Consider the following 22,762-nt stretch of genomic DNA (forward strand, 5'->3'; position numbering starts at 1 on the left):
AGGGGGACTGGTCGGGCCTGCGGGACAGGAAGAAGCAGAGGGCCTTGAGGCCATCTGCATGCGGAATGCAGGTGTATAGGGACTGGACGTCCATGGTAAAGATGAGGTGTTGGGGGCCAGGGAATTGGAAGTCCTGGAGGAGGTGGAGGGCGTGGGTGCTGTCACGGACATAGGTGGGGAGTTCCTGGACCAAAGGGGAGAAAATGGAGTCCAGATAGGTGGAGATGAGTTCGGTGGGGCAGGAGCAGGCCGAGACGATGGGTCGACCAGGGCAGGCAGGTTTGTGGATTTTGGGAAGGAGATAGAAACGGGCCGTGCGGGGTTGGGGAACAATGAGGTTGGAGTCTGTGGGTGGGAGGTCCCCTGAGGTGATGAGGTCGTGAATGGTGTTGGAGATGATGGTTTGGTGCTCGGGTGTGGGGTCATGATCGAGGGGGCGGTAGGAGGTGGTGTCGGAGAGTTGGCGTCTGGCCTCGGCGATGTAGAGGTAAGTGCGCCATACTACCACTGCGCCACCCTTGTCTGCAGGTTTGATGGTGAGGTGGGGGTTGGAGCGGAGGGAGGGCTGCCCGTTCTGCGGGGGAGAGGTTGGAGTGGGTGAGAGGGGTGGAGAGGTTGAGGCGGTTAATGTCTCGACGGCAGTTGGAGATAAAGATATGTTTAAAGATGTTTAAACATCTTTATGATGTTTAAAAAGATACACTGACACCTGAAGGAGTAAGACTCTGAAAGCTTGTTTTCAAATAAACTTGTTGGACTACAACCTGGTGTAGTGTTGTGATTTCTGACCTCTTCCACCCCTGTCTAACACTAGCACTTCCACATTGTAGCTCACTGAGATAGAGGCACACCAACTGATGCATAAGGGTTTAATTAACATGCAACACTGTCCACCAGATGCAAAACTAAGCTATGATGGAAATTTAAAAACCAAAAATTTGGGGGTTGGAGAGCAAGGTGCATACGTACCTACAGCACAATGAAGGATCTGAAAGTAAAAAGGACAAGACAAAGTTAAACAGTGTGCTGCCACTCTCAGCCATTTTGTAAATACACAGGACAGCAGGTTCTATTGCTAAACTGCAAAACACCCTGTTAAACAAACTGCTCACTACTTTAATTGTTCTTTCATGGGGCATGGGTGCCAGTGACAAGGCCAACATTAAGCCGAATGGTTTGCCATTTCAGAGGACAGTTAAGAGTCAAACAAATCACCAAATTCCATTCAGAAAATCATTATTACGTAAAAGACCATGATAGAACATAGAACAATACAGTGCAGAACAGGCCCTTCGGCCCTTGATGTTGCACCAACCTGTGAACTCATCTAAACCCATCCCCCTACACTATCCCATCATCATCCATATGCTTATCCAAGGACTGTTTAAATGCCCCTAATGTGGCTGAGTTAACTACATTGGCAGTCAGGACATTCCATGCCCTTACCACTCCGAGTAAAGAACCTGCCTCTGACATCTGTCTTAAATCTATCACCCCTCAATTTGTAGCTATGCCCCCCCTCATACAAGATGTCATCATCCTCGGAAAAAGACTCCCTGTCCACCCTATCTAATCCTCTAATCATCATATATGTCTCTATTAAATCCCCTGAGCCTTCTTCTCTCCAATGAGAACAGACCAAAGTTCCTCAGCCTTTCTTCATAAGGCCTTCGCTTCAGACCAGGAACATCCTGATAAATCTCCTCTGCACCTTTTTGAATGCTTCCACATCCTTCCTGTAATGGGGTGACCAGAACTGCAGGCAATATTCCAAGTGAGGCCGCACTAACATTTTGTACAGTTGCAGCATGACACCACAGCTCTGGAACTCAATCCCTCTACAAATAAAACCTAACACACCGCAAGCTTTAAGAGCACTATCAACCTAGGTGGCAACTTTCAGGTATCTATGTACACAGACACTAAGATCCCTCTGCACATCCACACTACCAAGAATCTTTCCTTTGACCCAGTATTCTGCCTTCCTATATTCTTCCCAAAGTGAATACTCACATTTATCCACATTGAACTGTTTGCCACCTTTCAACCCAATTCTGCAGTTTATCCAAGTCTCCCTGCAACATTCTTCCACACTGTCCACCACTCCACTGACTTTAGTGTCATCTGCAAACTTACTAACACATCCACCTACACCTGTGTCCATATAATTTATAAAAATGACAGACAAACAAACAGCAGTGCTCCCAAAAGAGATTCTGGAGGCAGACTACTAGTAACCAGACTCCAGGCTAAATATTTTCCATCAACCACCACTCATTGGCTTTCTGTAAGAAAGCCAGTTTCTAATCCAAACTGCTAAATCTCCCTCAATCCCATGCCTCTATTTTCTCCAACAGCCTACCATGTGGAACCTTAAAGGCTTTACTGAAGTCCACGTACACCACGTCAACTGCCCTGCCCTCATCCACTGCTTGGTCACCTTCTCAAAAAACTCAGAGGTTTGAGAGACACGACCTGCCCTTGAATCCATGTTGACTATCTCCAATCAAATTGTTGCTTGCAAGATGATAAATCCTGTCTCATAGAACATGGAACTTCCTAGCTACATTGGAGGTTCTTGGCCAAAAAAATCTTTAAGTGTGGATAGATAGAAAAAGATGTGTTTTTAAACAAGCACATTTCCCAACATTAGCAACTGAAGTACTTTTGAGTACAATCATTGTTGTAATGCACAAACGACTGCAGCTAATTGGCACTTCGCAATTTCACACAAACAGCAACATGATTGTGACAAGATCATTCATCTTGAGCCATATCAACAGACAAGTAAACATTGATAAGGATTCTGGAATCTCCATGCTGTTCTCCAAACGCTCATTGCTTTTTTTGAATCCTTGGCAGCACACAAGGCCTTTGCTATGTAGTCTCTTCTGAAGGATGTCACCCCCAGCAGCACAGTAGTGTCAACTGAGATCTTACTGCTCCAGCCTCTCATGTGGGAGTTGAACCCTAGTGGGAATGTGGTCTGGTGTAATAAAATCTTTGCCATTGTAACTCAGCACATGGACTTTAAGAGGGTCTATGATTATCAATTTAACAGTTTGTCAACATATTTGGCTCTTAATAACTAGGCTGCTGTCCCACTAGCTATAGTTTTAAATTCTTTCAGAAACGTATGCTGTGCTAGCTTTAAATTCCCACTCCTAACTGTTTTGGAGAAGGTGATTACCAATTTCTTATAGCACTGCAGGTTGCATGGAGAGTGTACACCCATAGCACCATTAGGAAGAAACAGTTCTGATGCATGTTTAAATTCAATTAAGCAAATCTGGGGTAAAAAAGGTTTCATGAATATGACTAGAGGGATTGTCAAACATGCATCTGGTTTACTAATGGCCCTTGAAGGAAATTTGCTGCAATTTGAACCACAATGAGGCCGACTGTTGGGTTACATGAAATGGCTGAGCAAGTTACCTAATTATATCCAAGGTGGGCGATTCACCACCACCTTCCCAAAGGCAATTAGGGATGATTTTGCCAGGATTTGCCCACCTCCAAACTCTGCTCTGAAGAGTTCACTAGCAATGCTGTTGAAAAGTGACAGTGGGGAAGGGGAAGAATTTTATTTCACAGCAATCTTCTGCATCAGAATTCTTCCAACCCACACATATATTTTTCCTAGCAGAGCACAGAAGGGATCATGAGCCGGTGTTACTGTGCATTAACTAACAGTAGATCAGTAAAGATAGGGGTGTCCTTGGGTAGAACGTAGCATCCAAGTAAAACAAAGCATGTAGTGGTATTGCCATTGGTATTATAATTTGCCGAGTCCGAGCAAAAACATTTGTGTTTCACAAACTGTACTTTTTCACGGAGGTAATTTATTTTAACTGCTCTGAACAATCTCCTTTCTTAGGAGGGACTAGGCCTGATCTGGTCAGGTCCCCTTTGAATTGAAACCAAAAGCTTCTGAACTAAATTTAAAAACATCTATTAATTCTGGATTGTAAGCTAACATCTTGACGCTTCCTTTCTCCATGATCTGAAGCCCTGAGAGTTTAAAAAACTGACTAACATTTCAGGAGACAAACTGCTTTAAATTGAGACTCCAGAAAAACTAATCCAGTTTAATGTTAAACACCTCCACAAAAAATAAACTGACACCCTTCTGCCGCTTGTTTAAGATCCAACCACATCTTCCCCCCCATACCTCCCCAAAAAAAGGGAACATATAAATCACACCCTTCATCACAACAAACTCAAATCAGGATGGACTTCTGCTCCCTAATACCATGCATCACCTGAAGTGATTGCCACACAAAATGAACAGACCCTCTACATTCAAAGAGCACTCTGATAAGCCCTTGAAATGTTAGGATCTAGAATTGACATCAGGCTGAATATCTGCTTTTTGGCCAGGATGGTGGCACAATCTTTTTCAATGCTATAAATTCATCCACTTCAAAGCCATAGTTCAGAGGGCCTTACAGGCACTCTTGGAGCACATGAGAAAACTGTGCTAACCTGTAAATATCACTATGTAACCCTGTGCCCTTTTCACAACTTACTGTGCTATCTATCTTTATTTCATCATCAAATTTAGCAACCATACCTTGGTTCCCCCATTCAAACAATTTATAGAAACTGCGAAGTATGAGGTCCCAGTACTGATTTTGACATCTCATTTCAAATTGATAACCATAAAAACAACCATTATTGCTTATTCTTTCCTGTTAGTCAATATTTTATCCATACCAATGTTACTACACTTGATTTTCCATAACAATCTTTGATGTGCGATTTGATAAGGTGTTAGAGGGTTTGAGCATTGAGATACAGAGCTCTGCATCAGAAGGTGATGGGGGTCATTGAATCTTCTCAAAAATTTTGAAGGTCTTATCAGCCAGTTCCCTATTTTCCACAATGAACTCTTCAGATTCCTTTGTTATTTCGGAAGAGTGCTCACTTTGTTAACACTTTTTAAAATATTTGTAGCAACTTTTAAATGATTATAAAAAGTTTCAGGCTAGCTTTCCTTAATACAATTATTTTTTCATTCCTGATGAAAATCTTAGTCATTCTTTGCTGTTACCCATATTCTGTACAATCTTCTGACCTATCACTTGACTTAGTATCAAATTAAAAGCACAATGTTTAAACTTTTCTAGTTAAGGATTCTAGGTCCTAACATAGTAACTTTTCTCTGGTAGAAAAAAATTCTGTATACTCTCAAATATTTCATTAAACGTGCGATTTCAGTGGCTCAGTGGTTAGCACTGCTGCCTCACAGCACCAGGGACCCGGGTGCGATTCCAGCTTCGGGTAACCATGTGTGGAGTTTGCACATTCGCCCCATGTCCATGTGGGTTTCCTCCCACAGTCCAAAGATGCGCAGGCTACGTGGATCGGCCATGCTAAATTGCCCATAGTGTTCAGGGGTGTGTGGGTTATGGGGGATGGGTCTGGGTGGGATGCTCCAAGGGGGCGGTGCGGACTTGTTGGGCCGATTGAGGCTGTTTCCCCACTGTAGGGAATCTAATCTCCACTGATAATCCCTTAATCTAAATAGACTGTTCTCTTCAGCAAGCTCTGTCTTCATGTCTTTTCAACTGTCCTTATTCAAGTTTAAGGCATTAATCTTGGGTCCACACTTCTTTCCTTCAAACTGAAGGCAAAATTCAACCAAATTATGAAGGTGGCTACCTTCACTGATTTTGCTTTGATGATATATCATTGAGGTGATACCTTAACTTGGTTCATGTCTTCAGATTCCACCAAACCCACAGGTCTTCCCATTCTGAACATACTTCATCCCCAAATCATATGATCAATTTCCTCAGTTATGGCCTCAGTGAGCACAAATTGGACTGTGATGTTTCCTGCTCAACAACTATTACTAACAGAAAACAATTCAGAAGCCACTGACTGGATTATTCTGCCGTAGGCTTGCTGGACCAAATGTCTTCTGCTGCTCCGTAATGCCTTTATCTGTTCAGTTTGTAGGTGTGGCCTGGAGATTACAGATGTTGCCATTTTAATCTTCCACCTCTTCCCCACTCAGACCTTTGTGACCCTGCAATTGTGCTCATATAAAACATATTAAAATCAACAACATTTTTCAGCTCTGATGAAGGGGCCAGAATTTAAAAATATCAACCATTCTTTCTTCCTTCGCAGATGCTACCTGATCTGTTCACTAAGAGTACAGAAAACGCATCATTGGCTATGAGGCAAATGAAAGGTGCCATAAAATTCAAAGACTGAACAGCACCTTCTAAACCCATGACCACTTGCATCCCGAAGGACAAGGGCAGAAGATACATGGGAAGGAGTGCTTGGAGCCTTTCCTTCAAGCCACTCACCATCCTGACACCGAAATAAATTGTTATGCCTTCAATGTTGCAGAGTTGCCACCACCCTCTCGAGGACTGGGGATGGTCAATAAATGCTGGCCTTGCCAGTGAGGCCCACACCCCGCAAATGAATTTAAAAAGGGGACAAGACTAAACACAACATCAGAGTTTTAAAATTGATTTAGACAGAAATGAGGGGAAGGTTCTCCAAGAATGGTCATTGTTTTCTGGAGGGGAAATTCCAAAAACAAATGAAGGTGGACTCATTAAATTCATTCAAGGCTGAGTTAGGTAATTTTCTGATCATGAGGGACTCAAAAAGTTATGGGAATGGAAACAAAAGCAGAGATGAGGCTACGTTCTGATCAGCCACTAGTGAATTGAATACTGAGCACACTCAAGGTGAAGTGGTTCTTGTGCTTGTGAAATACAAGTTTGTCTTTTTCCGACCAATTGTTAAAAAGAAAGGTTCAACAGGATGTTAGGAATGCGATTTTGATGGAAGGCAGCGTGGAGCATATACAAAGCCATGCTATTCAAGATTAAACTAACCAACCATGCATGCCAGTCAACCCCATCACAAAAAGCTCATCTCAAAGCACGATGTCTAAACCACCTTTGAGTCAGAGGCAAACAGCATGGAAATAGGCCTTCAGCTCAACTTCTCCACATTGACCAGGTTTCCTAAACTGAACTAGTCCCATTTGCCTGTGTTTGGCCAATATCCCTCTAAACCTTTGCTACCCATGTCCTGTAAGTGTTGTGACTGTACCCACCTTACCACTTTCCTCTGGTGGCTCATTCCATGAACACACACTGCTTTGTGAAAAGGTTGACCGAGGTCCCTTTTAAATCTTTCCCCTCACCTTAAACCTACACCGTCTAGTTTTGGACTCCTCTACCCTGCGGGAAGAAAAAAACACTTGTCTACTTGCCTTATCATCTATTCCTGTTGTGATTTTATAAACGTCTATGGAGGTCAAGCCCAACCTCCTACTTTCTAGGGAAAATGTCCCAACCTTTCGATGATCTCCTCAGAACTCAAACCTTCCAGTTTCGGACTCTTTCTGATTTAATAGCATAAAGAGGGTGACTGGAGTTGCATTAATACTGCAAGCATATTCCAACCTTACGTACTTGCATGTCCATTTTTAAAAAATTCACTTGTGGGTTGTGGACATCATTGACAAGGCCAACATTTATGGCTGAACCCCAATTGGCCTCAGTGCCTTAAACCATACAATGCATAGTCCAACAGGTTTATTTGAAGAGATCAGCTTTTGGAGTCTTGCTCCTTCAAGTAGCTTTTATATACACAATCTGTAAAGCCTAACCCCTTCCCTATCTATGTTGTTCTCTCATCCATCTACCTTGGCCACTTTCCCATAAATCTCAGTCAAATTTGACATTGTTTCCCATGCATCAAGCATACTGACTGTCATTAATTCACCCTTGACTTTCCAAACGCATGTAGTCTCTTGGAATCGCCTCTGACAACTTACCTCCATTTATGTTAGGCACATGAGTCTGTAGTTTACCGGCTTTTTCTTGCAGCCTTTCTTAAAGCAATGGCACAACATTAACCACCTTCTAGTCTTATGGCACATTACCCTTGTCAGTCAATGATACAAACATCTCTGCTAGAGGGCCCACAACTTCATCCCCAGCTATTCAATGTCCTGGGACACTTGATCAGATCTATCTGCTTTATGGCCTCCGGCACCAACTCTTCTGACCTACTGCAGCTGTTGTGGGAATTAAACAAGATTGAATTCAAATCAAAGGTCACAATAGGGGTAAGATGACATTTTACAAGCTAGTGCTATAAGGCACATTTTAGCCCTGAACCTCGAAAAACCACACCTGCTCCTTCCACACCTGCAACCCCTGCCACTTAGAAGCACTTTCAAGGGCTTGTGCCAGTGGAAGTGACTAGAGAGGGATCCAAGGCCTTTTATCAGCCTTGGTAGCAGACTAGAGTGCAAACAGATTCCTGTAGACAGGTTAAGACCTGGGACTGAAGACCTCTTTATTGTACATAATGAAAAAGGTAGGTGACAAATGCATATCTGATCACAGGGCTGTAAGTGTTAATGGCTTTCTGCATGTATCAGACAGTTCAGATAGTCAGTTCTGTTTAGCCAGCCTAAAATAGACTCTCTCAGCTTGTCTAACTCAAGCTGAAGTTAACCTACATACCTGGGGCCTCCTGTGGTCTGTGTAGATTAACTATAACATAGGCAGATGCTAACCAGCAAAGCCCCAGCAGCAAAACTGGTATGCAATTGAGAGCTCTTGCGCCACCCAATATGGGCAGAAACATTACACAATCCAAGTTTGATTCCACGATATACATACAAGATGGCTGATGTGCTCAAAGGGCTACATCCATTGAGTAATAAGCCATGCTGAGACTACCGGAGGTACAACAGAACTGCTGACCTGCAAACTCTACAGTAATAGAATGGCAAATGAAATAATTGTCACAAAAACGTTTAAGGCGTTTTGCCAAAGGGGACCACAGCCAGAACAGGTCTCCCTAAAGGAGACCATATGTCCTACCCACCTCCAACAATGCTCCCGTCTGGAAGAACTTCAATGGCTTCTCAATGGAGTAATAAAGGCCATGGTATGTACCCCTCGCCAAGCCAGCTCGGATCAGACCAACTGCGATGACCAACCATCTGGAAAAAAAATTTCAGTTAAGTCACAGTACTGCAACATCATTCAGTTCAGCAGCAAAACTGAGGACTCAGCCACTAATGGCACCAAATCCCTCTTTCTTACCCCAACTTGCTCAGCTACAGTTCCCATTCCCACAAATGTTACGTTCACACCACCTGCAGCTCCCCTTCACGACAGTCCCAATAGTTTCATGCCCGCTTCAACACCAATGACTTTTTCTTTATACTTATGGGATGCAGGTGCTGCAGCAACATCCCTAATTGACTTTGATTGGAGTATTTTGTTTGGCCATTCCAGAGGGTGGTTAAGAGTCAACCACTCATTACTGTGGATCTGGAGTCACAGTTAGGCAAAGGCGACAGATTTCTTTCCCTAATGATCAGATGATCATGCGGAATCTTAAAAAAATACTAAGAACACAGGCCATTCCAGCCTGGTATACCAGTGTACCCAGAACAAAAGCAGAAATTGCTGACAAATTCAGGTCTGGCAGCATCTTTGGAGATAAATCAGAGTTAACACTTTGGATCAACTGACCCTTCCACAGAACTGGCTCAGTTCTTTTGATTTTTATACCTGTGCCAGGTTTTCTGAATACCACCATTCATTTCCATCACGAGAACCTTTGCTACTCCAAGGTGAAGAAATCAGTTTTTTTTAAGTTAGCCATATAATTGCTGCTTCATCCCTAGCATCATGCCACTAAAATTCATAGAATCCTAAGACATGGAAATTCTTCCTAAAAGTGCAGCCTCCAGAGTTGTAAAGAGAGCTCCAGACACCTAACCAGGGACTTGTAAAGGTTTGTGCATGGTAGTCATGCCTTAGCTGACAATTCTGACATTTTGGTTCCTAGCTTATATATTTGCCCTGACACCTTCAAAAGATTTGCAGCTTTTTCCTAACTTTTATCCCAAGATTGCCTGGACAGCTCCTTCCACACCTGCAACCCCTGCCACTTAGAAAGACAAGGGCAGCAGGTACATGGGACACCTCAAAGCCCCATACCATCCTGACTTCAAACTGTATCACACTTGCTTCATCGTCACCAGGTCAAAATCCTAAAACTCTTCTGGAGAGCGCTTAGGGTGCACCTACATCCCTGTGGCCGTCACAGATCAAAAAGGCAGCTTTCACTAGTGCAATTAGATGATAAATAAGTGCTGGACCAGGCAGTGACAGCTATATCCTGATCAGTGATCCAAGTGTGGTTAATCAGGGCTCTGCACATACCAAGGATTCAATCCCAGACTTCCAAACTGGTGGTCGGGAGCACAGAAATCACAAAACGACATCTGGAGTTCCAGGCTCCAAGGCAACAATGACGGCTGGTGAGTTCCAACTCCCCTCACACTGGACTTCTCTCTCCTAATGCTTGCTTTCATATGCCTTTCTCCACCCCCACCCCCCAAAGTTTTAAGTGAGGTGGCAGGACAATTTTCAAGACATGAAATGGGCTCAGAGTAGAAATTTAAGACACTGCTCGGCTCTCATGCCCAACCCCATGAAATGTGTGAAAAAGAGTGTGAATGTCACTTTTCAGTGCGGTTGTCCAGGGCTTTTGTCTTGTACTCAGAACAAAACACAAGAACATCATATTTTAAACCTTTCATCAACACATCTTTCTTTTCAGTGATATTCAGGTCATTTACGTAATGACAAATGTTCCATTAGCCTTTTTGGACATTATTAACTGTAACACATCTTCAACCACATCATACCCACTATATTATTCTGCTGCCACAGCTTCCCTAGACCTCAAATTGTGGAGCTGAATGAACACAGCAGGCCAAGCAGCTCCTCTTTTGTGCTCCCGAGATGCTGCTTGGCCTGCTGTGTTCATCCAGCTCCACACTTTGTTATCTTGGATTCTCCAGCATCTGCAGTTCCCATTATCACTTCCCTAGGCCTCAATGTTTAAGACTGCAGATCAATTGCTATGAACTTCAAGTCAAAGAGACCAATTACTCTTGCTGTGAGAGGCAGCAGATTGGCAGGTGCTTGTTAGGTTTCCATTCCAGATCAGAAAGGGATATTCAGTACTTTTCATTTGTCTTTCAGCTTTGTTTCTCCAACACTGCACAGCAACTGAGGTAGAAGGCACAGATATTAGGACAAGAGTATTCTCTTGGCACTTTCCCTAAATACACTGATTTGAGGACACAATGTATGAGGTCAGCAAGACTGGAGTAAATGCAGAGGGTAATCAAGTCTGAATTTCAGGTCTGCTTAATACGAAAATAAAATTCATTCTGAAGCTTCCAACTCACTTTGAAGTGTCTTTAATCAGAGGCAGGAAAAAACTAATCAAACATTAACAGAAATACAACTACCAAAAAATGCATTTTAGCAGATTAGGAAAACATGTCAAAGATGAAAGAAGACTCCCCTAAACATTCAGGCAGTTGTCTGGATTCTTGATAAGTGAGGAGTGGAAAGGTTATCAGGGACCACTGGTAATGTGAACTACAAGTTACAATCAGATCAGACATGTCTTGTTAAATGGGAAGGGGAGCAGGCTCAAGGGGCTGAATAGCTTAATCCTGCTCTTAAATTACAAACTTCTACACAGGTATGCAAGTTCATCCACAAACAGCAACTGATATGACATTCAGTTATGGATTTTTAAATTCAGATTGCAAATACCATTGCTTGACAAAAATCCAAGGGATATAGAGTAAATTTAGATATGTGGAGCTCAGGTCACTGATCAACCATAATCTCAATTAATGGTGAAACAGTCCCAAGTGCAAAACAGCTCTTTTTGTTCCTACATTGCCTCCATCCTCCCAAAATTGGTGTCCAATTCAATATTTAACCTCAAGAAACATCTAGAAGATTTTATCCATGCAACTGCTTGTTGAAACTTACTGCATGTGAATTGACTGCTGTAGTTTCCTACAGTCATTACATGTCAAAAATCAGGAGAGATTCCAATACCCTATAAAAGCCTTTATGCTTTCTAAGTAAAGAGTGTTCATATCCTTCAAAAGCCTTTTTAGTTTGTTTGACAAACAGCCTGTTTTTACTGCACGAGGCAGCTCTTTTACCCATTGTGTCCACACCAGTCAAACCATCCCATTTTCCAGCACTCATCCCTTAGCTTTGTGTGCTTATGGCATTTCGTGTGTTTATCTAACTAGCTCTCAAATGCTTTGAGGGTTCCCACCTCCACTAACAGTAGGCAGTGAGTTCTTGACCCTCTACAACCTTTTGGAGAAAAATATTCTCAAATCACCTCTAAACCTCCAGGTCCTTACCCTAAAATTGTGCCCCTGGTTACTAGCCAAGGGGCAAGTATATTCCTATTTACACTACCTTTGCCCCTCAGAACTACGTACACCTCAAAATCAGGTTCCACACTCCACACCACCCTCCCCTCCATCCTGCAAGCCACACTCCCTTCACCAAAGAAAATAGCCCAACCCTATCCATGTTACCCTCATAGCTGGATTAGTACAACCCTGGCCACATTGCATGAGAGGGGCTGTGGAAGAAATTCACAATCACATTCTAACCTATATTGCAGTGACCAGAATTGCACAGCATTGTTACTGATGAGGCCTAACAAACATTACATAGATCATAGAATCCTTACAGTGCAGAAATATACCGTTCAGCTCAACAGGTCTACACCAACCCTCAGACCCATCCCCCTATAACTCACCCGAGTTACACATTCCTTGAGCACTATTGACAATTTAGCATGGCCAATCCACCTCACCTGCACATCTTTGGACAGTGGAAGGAAACCTGTGCAAACTCCACACAGGCGCCCAAGGGTGGAATTGAACTTGGGTTCTGGGTGCTGTGAGGCAGCAGTGCTGACCACTGAGCCACCCCAAGAAAGCTCATTTGGGAATTAAACCTTGCATGTCACCATTGTGCAGTACCTTAAGTGAGACTCATACCCATAGACCAATGAGCCTCACCTTGATATCCCATATGCCTTTAAAGCACTTTATCTACCTCAGTCTACTGCCTTCAAGAATTTAGGCATGCATACCAAGGATGTTCAATGAGTGCTCTTTTGCCTTGTTGCTTTCCAAAAAGCACTCCTCACACTGATGTGTAATCAGCATATAATTACAGGTTACTGCACTGCATACAAAAGCTTCAACTGAGAGTGCTATAAATATCAAGACATCTTTTAATAACCTTGAACATTACCATCCCTATCTCCCTCGAGGAACATAAAATACCATTTCTGGCATATACAGCAGGGGAGCTCTCAGACAGCTGAATGGGGAAAAAAGTCATTTGTTTGTTTCAATCCAAGGACAGGGAGTCAACTTGCTCGCTGATATCTGCCAACTGAGAAGAGACATTTGCTCCCAATCTCTAGAAAAATACACACCACACCCCTAGTTTGCTTTCACCATTCCCCACAAAGCTTGCCGACTTAGGTCAGCAGGAAACTCAGTCTGTACCAAAGATCTGAAGAGTACAGTAGTGACAGAACGAGATCAGTTGTGTTTTGTAATATGGGAGCGGAAAAGCAGAACAAAGTCCACTGTCGCATCACAATGGTTTCCGGCAGCAATTTACACATGGGGGTGGGGGTCCTTATTCACTAATGCACGTGGCTTAGGTGGAAGGGAAGAAAATACATTTCTTCCTCCATTGCGATATACGAGCCGACCCATGTTTCATTTCAAAAGGAACTTCTTTAAATAATAATCTTTGCCCTCTCAGTACCACTGTAGTCCCTCACTGAGGAACCATCCATAAATAGGAAGTGATCCTGCAAGAGAAGGGAACACGGTGGGGGGGGGGGGGGTTAAATAGACTGCTGCTTTCGATTTGCAAACTGCTTTCAGTAAGCGAGCTTACTGCATTATTATAATGTTAATTAACGCAACACTGAAGAATAGCAGTGGATTTCAGACGCTTATGGAAAGAAATGGTAATTTGCCAACAGTGCCTGACCCGGATAGCTAATTGGGATCGGTACGGAACACAGCTTTAAAAATGTAAGCTCTCACCCGGCCGTCATTACCACGTTGTAGATGACCATGTAAGCAGTGGCGAGGGGTCCCGGACCCCTTCTTTTCTTCTGCGGCCCTTCATGAACCCCACGTTGATGTTCAAGCCCACTCCCGACCGACGCCATGGTGATCAGTCCGTCACTGAACTGCCGCGCGTGCGCAGTATTTACCACCACCTGGCCCCACCCCCTTCTGAAGGATTGGCTGGCTGCCGATCCCGCCTCCCGCACGTCTCCCTCGGTACTGCCCCCAAGATTGGCTGACCCTGAAATGCCACTCATGCATTCCCTGATAACAAAGTGTGAAGCTGGATGAACACGGCAGGCCAAGCAGCATCTCAGGAGCACAAAAGCTGACGTTTCGAGCCTCTCTGATGAAGGGTCTAGGCCCGAAACTTCAGCTTTTGTGCTCCTGAGATGCTGCTTGGCCTGCTGTGTTCATCCAGCTTCACACTTTGTTATCTCACGTTAACTCTATTTGCTCCTCCACAGCTGATGCCAGACCTGCTGAGCTTTTCCAGCAACTTTGTTTTTTGGTCCTCCCCGATACTGCCCTCTGCCAGAACGACCTTCCATTGCCGTTCCTGCGTTCCACCCCCTCCACGCTGCCCCCTGGTTTGGCTGACCTTAAATTGCCCCTCGTACATTCTTCCCTCGATGCTGCCCTCTGGACTGGCGGACAGCGAATTTTTTTTGCTGATGAAGGGTCTTGGCCCGAAACGTCATCCTTCCCGCTCCTATGATGCTGCATGGCCTGCTGTGTTCATCCAGCTCCACACTTTGTTATCTCTACACCTTATTATCTCGGATTCCCCAGCATCTGCAGTTCCTATTATCTCTGAGCGAATTTCCCCTCCTGTATCCTTCCCTGCAATGTCCCGACATCGGTACATGATGCTGGCTACCCACTGAATTACCATACCTCCTTCGGTGCTGCTCCCACGAAACCGGCAAATTGAGAATTCTGTCTCACGGTCATCCTCCTATGCTGCCCCCTGGACGGGCAGACAGCGAATTGCGCCACCCGAACATGTCAATTTACTGCCCCCTAGTTTGGCTGACCCCCCCCCCCACTACAGGAGGGCCGAGTGACGACCGCCTCCAATGGAAGAAAGTGGGGCGGGGTCAAAGAGGCGTCACCTGACCAGCGTGAAGTTATTATTTATTTTATAATTTCTTCACATCCCCCGATCACAAACTCCCTTCACCTCCTCCTGCGACGCCATTTCATCTCCCGGAGAAGGGGTGGAGTGAAAAACTGAGAATATTTATCCTACTTTCAGTTGTGAAAGAAACTGAGACCGTAAGGGGCAGATTTGGTCGGAGGCCTCGGCTGTTAGGATGTTCCAGGGGCTGGCGAAGGAGCGACTGTTACGGGCTTCGAGCTGAAGAGACGCCGAGGCCTGACGGCGGCCTATCTCCAGAAGGCTATTTCTCACTTAAAAAAAGTTTTCCTACTGTAATCCCAGCTATGCCTTTCTTCGCCACCAACCCCTTCGACCAGGATGTCGGTAAGTTATGCCTGTCAGGGTTGAGGGATTTTAAAACCGGCCCCGGGCTTTTAAAAACACACACTTTTAATTATATAAATGACACAACGCTTCTAAATGAGCTGATTATATCAGCTTGTTGAGTACCAAGGGTCTCCGGGAGAAAGGAAATGTTGCTCAGGGAATGATACAGCATTCAAGGCGGCCGTTCGGTCCCTCCTCCCGTGAGGCCCCCCGATTTTAGACCACCCACCCCCGCCAACAATCCTGCAACACCGTCCTCTTGGAACCCCAGGATTTGTCGGTTTGTTTTTGAGAATTACTGTTGAATTTGCACCCTTTCAGCCACTTGTTGCGTCAGAAAATGTTCCCTAATTTTCAAGTTCACAAGGATAAAACCTGATCTCTTTACCGTTCTGATAACTGATCCTTCTGTCACTCAAAGCTGCGTCTCATTTGCTCCACTGAAATCTTTTGAGCGGCTCGATCAGTTCTCATCTTAGCCTGTCAAATAAAAAAAGAGTTGTTAGAAAAAGTGATAGAGGTTTGGAACTCTCGTTCACAAATATTAATTTATGCTAAATCAGTTGTTAAAATTTATCTATGTCAGATGTCAGATTTGTTAAGCAAGGATATTAAGTGATTTTGGGCCTAAGATGAGTACGTGAAGGTAGGCTACAAATCAATTATAACCTCATTGAATGATGGAACAAGCTTGAGGGGCTGAATGGTCTACTCCTGTTCCTGTGTTTCAAACGCTAGAGATGGAATGAAAGCAGAATGTGCTGGAAAAACTCTGCAAGTATTTAGTTTTCATCTTAAATGCCTCTGCTCTTGGCACAAGATGAGTATACAGCATTGGATATGAAGTAGGAGGAGTCCATTCAGCCCTATAAGCTTGCTTTGCTATACAATAAGATGGTGGCTGTTCTGATCTTAGTCTGAGCTCTATGTTCCTGTCTGACACTTCTGCCATTACCCCTCCCAAAAACCCACAAATGCCCTGTGGTTCAAAAATCTATCTTGGTCTCAACTGTGTTCTGTGATAGCATCTACACTGTATTGGGTAGAAAATTACCAAGATAAGTAACCCTCTCAGAGGAGATATTAGTGACAGATGGAGTTTAACCCTAAAAAGTGTGAGGTGATACATTTTGGAAGGACAAACTTGAAAGCAGAATACAGGGTTACAGAAGCGTGGAGGAGCAGAGGGATCTTAGAGTTCATGTTCACAGTTCCCTGAAAGCTGCCACCCAGGTGGATAGAGTTGTTAAGAACGCATATGGTGTGTTAGCTTTCATTTAACAGGGACTGAGTTCAAGTGCCGTGAAGTTATGCTCCAGCTATACAAAAGCCTGGTTCGGCCACATCTGGCGTATTGTGTCCAGTTCTGTCATCTCATTACAGGAAAGATGTGGAGGCGTTGGAAAAGGTGCAGAGGAGATTTACCAGGATATTGCCTGGAATGGAGGGAAGGTCTTATGAGGAAAGGTTGACAGCGTTAGGGCTTTTCTCTTTAGAACAACAAAGGATGAGCGGTGACTTGATTGAGATGTACAAAATGATCAGAGGTATAGATAGAGTGGACAGCCAGAGACTTTTTCCTAGGGTGGAGGTAGCTATTACGAGGGGCATAGTTTTAAAGTGAGTTGAGGTAGATATAGGAGAGACGTAAGTTCTTTACTCAGAGTGGTTAGGGTGTGGAATGCATTGCTGGAGTGGGTAGTGGAGTCGGCCTCATTAGGGGCATTTAAGTGACTGTTAGAGAGGCATATGGATGATAGTATAAGGTAAGGGTGGAGGTTAGATAGAATTTAGCATTAGGGTAAAAGTTTGGCACCACAGAGTGGGCCGAAGGGCCTGTATGTTCTATGTTCCCTCAGTATTTTAAGTGGTCCCTTTGTTTGATACAGTGCAACCAAATTCTAGATTTACTCCATGAGGAGAAACCAGGCCAGCTTCTAGAACTAGGAATGGAACTTGACAGCATATTGTTTTAGATGGCCTGCATTTGCAAGCTCCCATTAATTGTATTTTCTTTTTTCCTTTATCTTGGATTTTGATGTCTTAAGCTTAAAAGAAACTATGCCAGTAGTTAAGCCACACATGCATCCCATCTGTAAATGTCGATTTCTTTGGATCTTGGGTCCTTTTAAAGAACAAAGAATGATACAGCACAGGAATAAGTCCTTCGGCCATCCAAGCCTGCACTGCCAAATTTGCCCCTCCATTGCTGAAACTGTCTTCACTTGCAGAGTCTGTATCTCTCTATTCCTTTCCTATTCATGTATTCGTCCAGACACTACTTGAAAGCTGCTATTATTTCTGCTTCCATCACCATCTCTAGCAATGCGTTCCAGGCACTCGCCACTCTGTGTGAAAAGCTTGCCTAGCACACCCCTTTTAACCCCCCACCTGCCTTGAACCTTGAACCTTGAACCTGTTCTTTTGCCTCCCTCAATATTCTGGCTTAGATCCCTTCAGGACCCAGGGACTTATGTACTTCAATATTTTTTAAGATGCCAAACACCTTGTTAATAGCAACCTGGCTTAGAAACTCGACAGAACCTTCCCAGGGATCATCCTCCGCCAATTCCTATTGTTTGGTGAATACTGACACACAGTATTCATTTAGGACCTCACTCACCTCTTCTCGCCTCACACGTAGATTGTCTCCTTTGCCCTTGAGTAGGCCAACCCTTTCCCTGGCTACCTTCTTACTTTTGTTATATATTATCAATAAGCCTTGGGATTCTCCTTAATCCTGTTTGCTAACAACATTTCATGACCTGTTTTAGCCCTTCTAATTCCTTGTTTAAGTTTTTACCGACTTTCCTTGTATACTTCATCAGTTTCCATCCTCCTGGACCTTATATATGCTTCCATTTTCTTTTTGATCAAGGTTGTAACATTCCTGGTCAACCAAGGTTTATGTAATTTGCCATGCCGATCCTTCATTCTCACAGGAATGTGCCTCTCCTGAACTCTTATCAACTGCTGTTTGAAATATCCCCACATGCCTGATGTAAATTTACCATGAAACAGCTGCCTCCAATCACAATTCTCCAGTTCCTGCCTAACCAGCCTTCCTTCTCCTTCTCCTCCTCCTCCTCCTGCTCCTTTGATGCTGCTTGGCCTGCTGTGTTCATCCAGCTCCACACCTTGTTATCTCAGATTCTCCAGCATTTGCAGTTCCTACTATCTCTGTAGTTCACCTTCACCCAAGGACTGCTATTATCACTATCAATGAGTATCTTAAAGCTCACGGTATTAGGATCACTACTCGTAGAATGCTTCCCTAGTGAACTTCACTGTCCTGGCCAGGCTCATTTCCCAAAGCCAGGCCTAGTATAATCTCTTCCCTTATTGGACTGTTCACGTACTGTGTCAAGAATCCCTCCTGAATGGTTCTTACAAATTCTGTCCCATCCAAGCACCTAGCATGTAGTGAGTCCCAGTCAATACAGGGGAAGTTAAAATCACTCATCACAATAACCCTGCTGTTTTTGCATCTTTCCAAAATCTGTCTACATATTCTCTCTTCTATCACCTGCTGGCTATTGAGGCCTGTAGTATACCCCCAGCACTGTGACTTCATCTTCCCTGTTCCTGAGTTCCACCCATATTGCCTCGCTGCACAAGTCCTCTGATGTATCCTCCCTTAGTACAGCTGTGCGATACTCCTCGAACAGTAATGCATCACCCCACCCATCTTCTCTCCCTTTCTATCACACCTGAAACATCAAAATCCTGGGAAGTTCAGCTGCCAATTCTGTCCCTCTTTCAGCCAAGGATAAAATAGGACATACGTACAGAAGCGGAAAAGATATGAAACATCTTAAAATTATGGAAGGCTCGATTAATGTATACTAAGTACATCAAGCAACCTCCCGCAACAAGGAAGTCAGGGCAGTGAGTGTATTCCTCAGATGGAATTTCTCGTCCTTGTATGATTACTGGTGTTTGGAATTCTCTACCTCGGACATCAGTGAAAGCTGGGTCATTGAATCTAATCAAGGCTATGTTAGATGGATTTTTCATTGATGAAGGGGTCATGGGGTCTGCGAGTTATGGTGTTGCAGGCAATGAAAAAGGAGGTGGTAGCATCCCAACCTCTGAACCAAGACGCCAAAGTTCAAGTCCCATCTGTTCCAGTGGTGCATAATAACATCATTTGAAGAGCTTGAACAGAACATACCCTCAGGCAGAAAAGTGATCATTGAATAGTGTACCAGGTTGAGAGACTGAATGACCCACTCCTCCTAATTCACATATTTTTCTCCAAATCTCTTCACTGAAAGTCTTAATCCCTGCCACCAATATCTATTTGCATGTGCTTGCGACAGATTTCTACTTAGCCATGTTTGCAATAGATGTCCTTTGTACAGAAACCGTCGTTTGACGCTGTTCCTGTGTTATAGAATCATAGAGCCATAGAGCTGATACTTCAATCCAACTTGTCCATGCTGGTCAGATATCCTAAATAAATCTAGTCTCATTTGCCAGCATGTGGCCCATATCCCTCTAATCTCTTTCAATTCATAGACCCATCCAGATGCCTGTTAAATGTTGTTATCGTACCAGCCTCCGCCACTTCCTCTGGCAGCTCATTCCGTACACACACCACCCTCTGTGTGAAAACATTACTTGTTAGATCTCTTTTAAATCTTTGCCCTCTCACCTTAAACCTATGCCCTCTAGTTTTGGACTCATGCACCCTGGGGAAAAGACCTTGTCTATTTATCCTATCCACATCCCTGCCATGATTTTATAAACCTTTTGTAAGGTAACCTCTCATCCTTGACACTCCAGGGAAAGTAACCCCAGCCTATTCAGCCTCTCAAACCGGCCAACCATAGCAACATTCTTGTAAATCTTTTCTGAATCCTTGCAAGTTTCACAGCATCCTTCCTAAAGCAGGGAGACCAGCAATTCGTCCCTATTCTTCCTCCCACCTATCCCTTCCTCCCACGTGAAGCCACAACCCCATTTCCTACCTATTCATCTCATCCCACCCCCTTGACCTGTCCGTCCTCCCTGGACTGACCTGTCTCCTCCCTACCTTCCCACCTACACTCACCTTTACTGGCTCCATCCCTGCCTCTTTAACTTGTCTGTTGCCTCTCCACCTATCTTCTCCTCCTCTATCCATCTTCGATCTGCCACCCACTCTCTTCCTATTTATTTCAGAACCCTCTTCCCCTTGCCCATTTCTGATGAAGGGTCTAGGCCTGAAACGTCAGCTTTCCTGCTCCTAAGATGCTGCTTGGCCTGCTGTGCTCATCCGGCTCCACACCTTGTTTTCTCTAGACCAGAATTGCATGCACTATTCCTAAAATGGCCAAACCAATGCTGTTTACCTGCCTTATCAAACACAGAAATGGCATTAGTAAACTTCTTGTACAGAATATCAGTTTGTCACCCCTGCAGGACTTGGGGCCAGAAATGGATGTAATACTCCAGCCAGGGCCTAATCAATGAGGTTTAACCTAACTTTCTCCCTTTTCAGCTCTGTTCCCTCTCGTTACAAAGTCAGCTAGTGCCATTAAACATAAATGCATGTGCCCCCCTTTGCGGACAAGCATAACTTTGTTTTTTAAAAAAAAAAGCTAAATCCTAACTCATATTTAATTTTAAATTTCCTTTGACAATTGATGTCTAGTATACCCTCAAGTCCTGGCGTAGATATGTTCATAAGATCGTAAAAAATAGGAACAGATGGAGATCATTTGGCCTGCCTAGCCGGCTTTGCTAGTAAGTTCATGGTTGATCAGATACAAGTGGCCTGAATACCCATTCCTTGCTCATAACCTGACTCGCTCGTCAATCAGAATTCTGTCTGACTCAGCCTTGAATGTGCAGCGCCATATTCAGTGCTTCAGTTCTCCAAACTCCTCTAGAAGAGAATTCCAAAGACTGATGGTCCTCTGACCAAAGAAATTTCTCCTCATTGCTGTCTTCAATAGGAGACCACTTATCTTTAAGCTGTGCTCAAACCCGTCACCACTTTAGATTTCCCAACTGGAGGAAACATCCTCTCAACATTTAACCTGATGAGACTCTCTGATTTCTGTTTCAATAAGATTACCGCTCATTCTTCTAAACTGCACTGAGTACTTTGGATGTTTAAGTTGCTGTACTGTGACATTTATAGTGACTGACAGCAACATAATCAAAGCTTTAGTGTTCCCCCAAAAAATTTTTCTGAAACAAAATCAAGCAAACGCTGATTTAAACTGAAAGAATTGTGGATGCTATAAATCAGGAACAGAAACAGAAACAGCAGTTGCTGGAAAAACTTTGCAGGTCTGGCAGCATCTGTGAAGAAAAAAGTCAGAGGTAAAGCATCGGGACCTGAAACATTAACTCTGATTTTTTTTCTTCTTCACAGATGCTGCCAAACTCTGAGTGAGTGTTTGAGTGAGTGTGTGTCTGTTATAGTTTTTGGTGAGGTTTCGGTAGCTGAGGACTAAGCTATGACATGCTCTTGGCACAGTGAAATTCCAAGATCAGCAAGAACCAGGATTATAGTTATCTAAGAATTGTGGAGCACTTGCATAAACTCAGATTTTCACATCCTGTTGCTGAACCAGGATTCTGAGGACAGAGGAAGTGGGTGAACAGGACTTGAGGTGAGATCAGAGAGGTACTGTTGGGCTTTGGCTGAACTGAAAGTTATGAACATTGGAAGCTGGGAAGAGGGTAACTTCAGGAGGGTAACATTTTTGGTAATTTATCCTTAATAACTCTGAATTGACATCGGCTTCTTTCTGATTATGGCATTTTGTTAAGGTGCTGTCTGCATAAATATGTTGCAAGCCCGCTGTTATCACTGACTTAAATTTTCTTGATAGAACCCTGTATCAAATGCTTGATTGCTAAATATGCTAATACGTTTTTAAAAAGAATACTGTAGACCGTAGTTAAGAAACAGCAGTGATCTTGTGTGAATCTATAAGAAGACGATCCTCCATCTTTTCCAATGTTTATTGACATGAGATCCTCAGTGGGGAATTTAAGTTAGTCCCACCTACTCCAAAGCTGTGTAGTAGCAAGAAAGATTAAATTTAAATTCTTGTGGACTTGTTCTCCGCATATGTCAGTAGCTTCAGGGGAGGTCATAAACCAGCAGCTTAGGCAGAAATTTGCACAGGATCTTTGCTATTCCTTAAGTACAGTCCGCTTTAACCTTTTTTTAAAGTTCAGAATTTGAACTGATTTGAAAGAGCTGTCCACTGGACCCTGAGCCAGCTTTTAGCAAAAGGCTGCACAGTCTGATAGCCATA

The 22,762-nt window shown here is 43.7% G+C and overlaps 2 protein-coding genes across 4 annotated transcripts in view; one reads left to right on the top strand and one right to left on the bottom strand.

Moving 5' to 3' along the window:
• Positions 1 to 15,003, bottom strand: part of hacd2 (3-hydroxyacyl-CoA dehydratase 2) — a 33,344-nt gene extending 18,341 nt beyond the window's left edge. Inside the window, exons 1-3 of one of the 2 annotated variants that reach the window (XM_048534557.1) lie at positions 14,909 to 15,003; positions 8,881 to 8,998; positions 970 to 988 (exon numbers count right to left, since the gene is read on the bottom strand). Coding sequence is in view for 1 of the 2 variants with exons in the window: in XM_048534555.1 (XP_048390512.1) it covers positions 970 to 988; positions 8,881 to 8,998; positions 13,985 to 14,112 (265 nt within the window). In the remaining variant the exon portion in view is untranslated. Of the gene's footprint in view, positions 1 to 969; positions 989 to 8,880; positions 8,999 to 13,984; positions 14,138 to 14,908 lie in introns of those variants that run through there. The other variant, XM_048534555.1, reaches the window with a different exon arrangement.
• Positions 15,004 to 15,104: 101 nt separating this feature from the next.
• Positions 15,105 to 22,762, top strand: part of stam2 (signal transducing adaptor molecule (SH3 domain and ITAM motif) 2) — an 89,313-nt gene continuing 81,655 nt past the window's right edge. For both annotated transcript variants that reach the window (XM_059647545.1, XM_059647544.1), the window contains exon 1: positions 15,105 to 15,497. Coding sequence is in view for 1 of the 2 variants with exons in the window: in XM_059647544.1 (XP_059503527.1) it covers positions 15,458 to 15,497 (40 nt within the window). In the remaining variant the exon portion in view is untranslated. The remainder of the gene's footprint in view (positions 15,498 to 22,762) is intronic.

The sequence above is a fragment of the Stegostoma tigrinum genome, chromosome 7 (genome assembly GCF_030684315.1).
Source record: "Stegostoma tigrinum isolate sSteTig4 chromosome 7, sSteTig4.hap1, whole genome shotgun sequence".
NCBI lineage: Eukaryota > Metazoa > Chordata > Chondrichthyes > Orectolobiformes > Stegostomatidae > Stegostoma > Stegostoma tigrinum.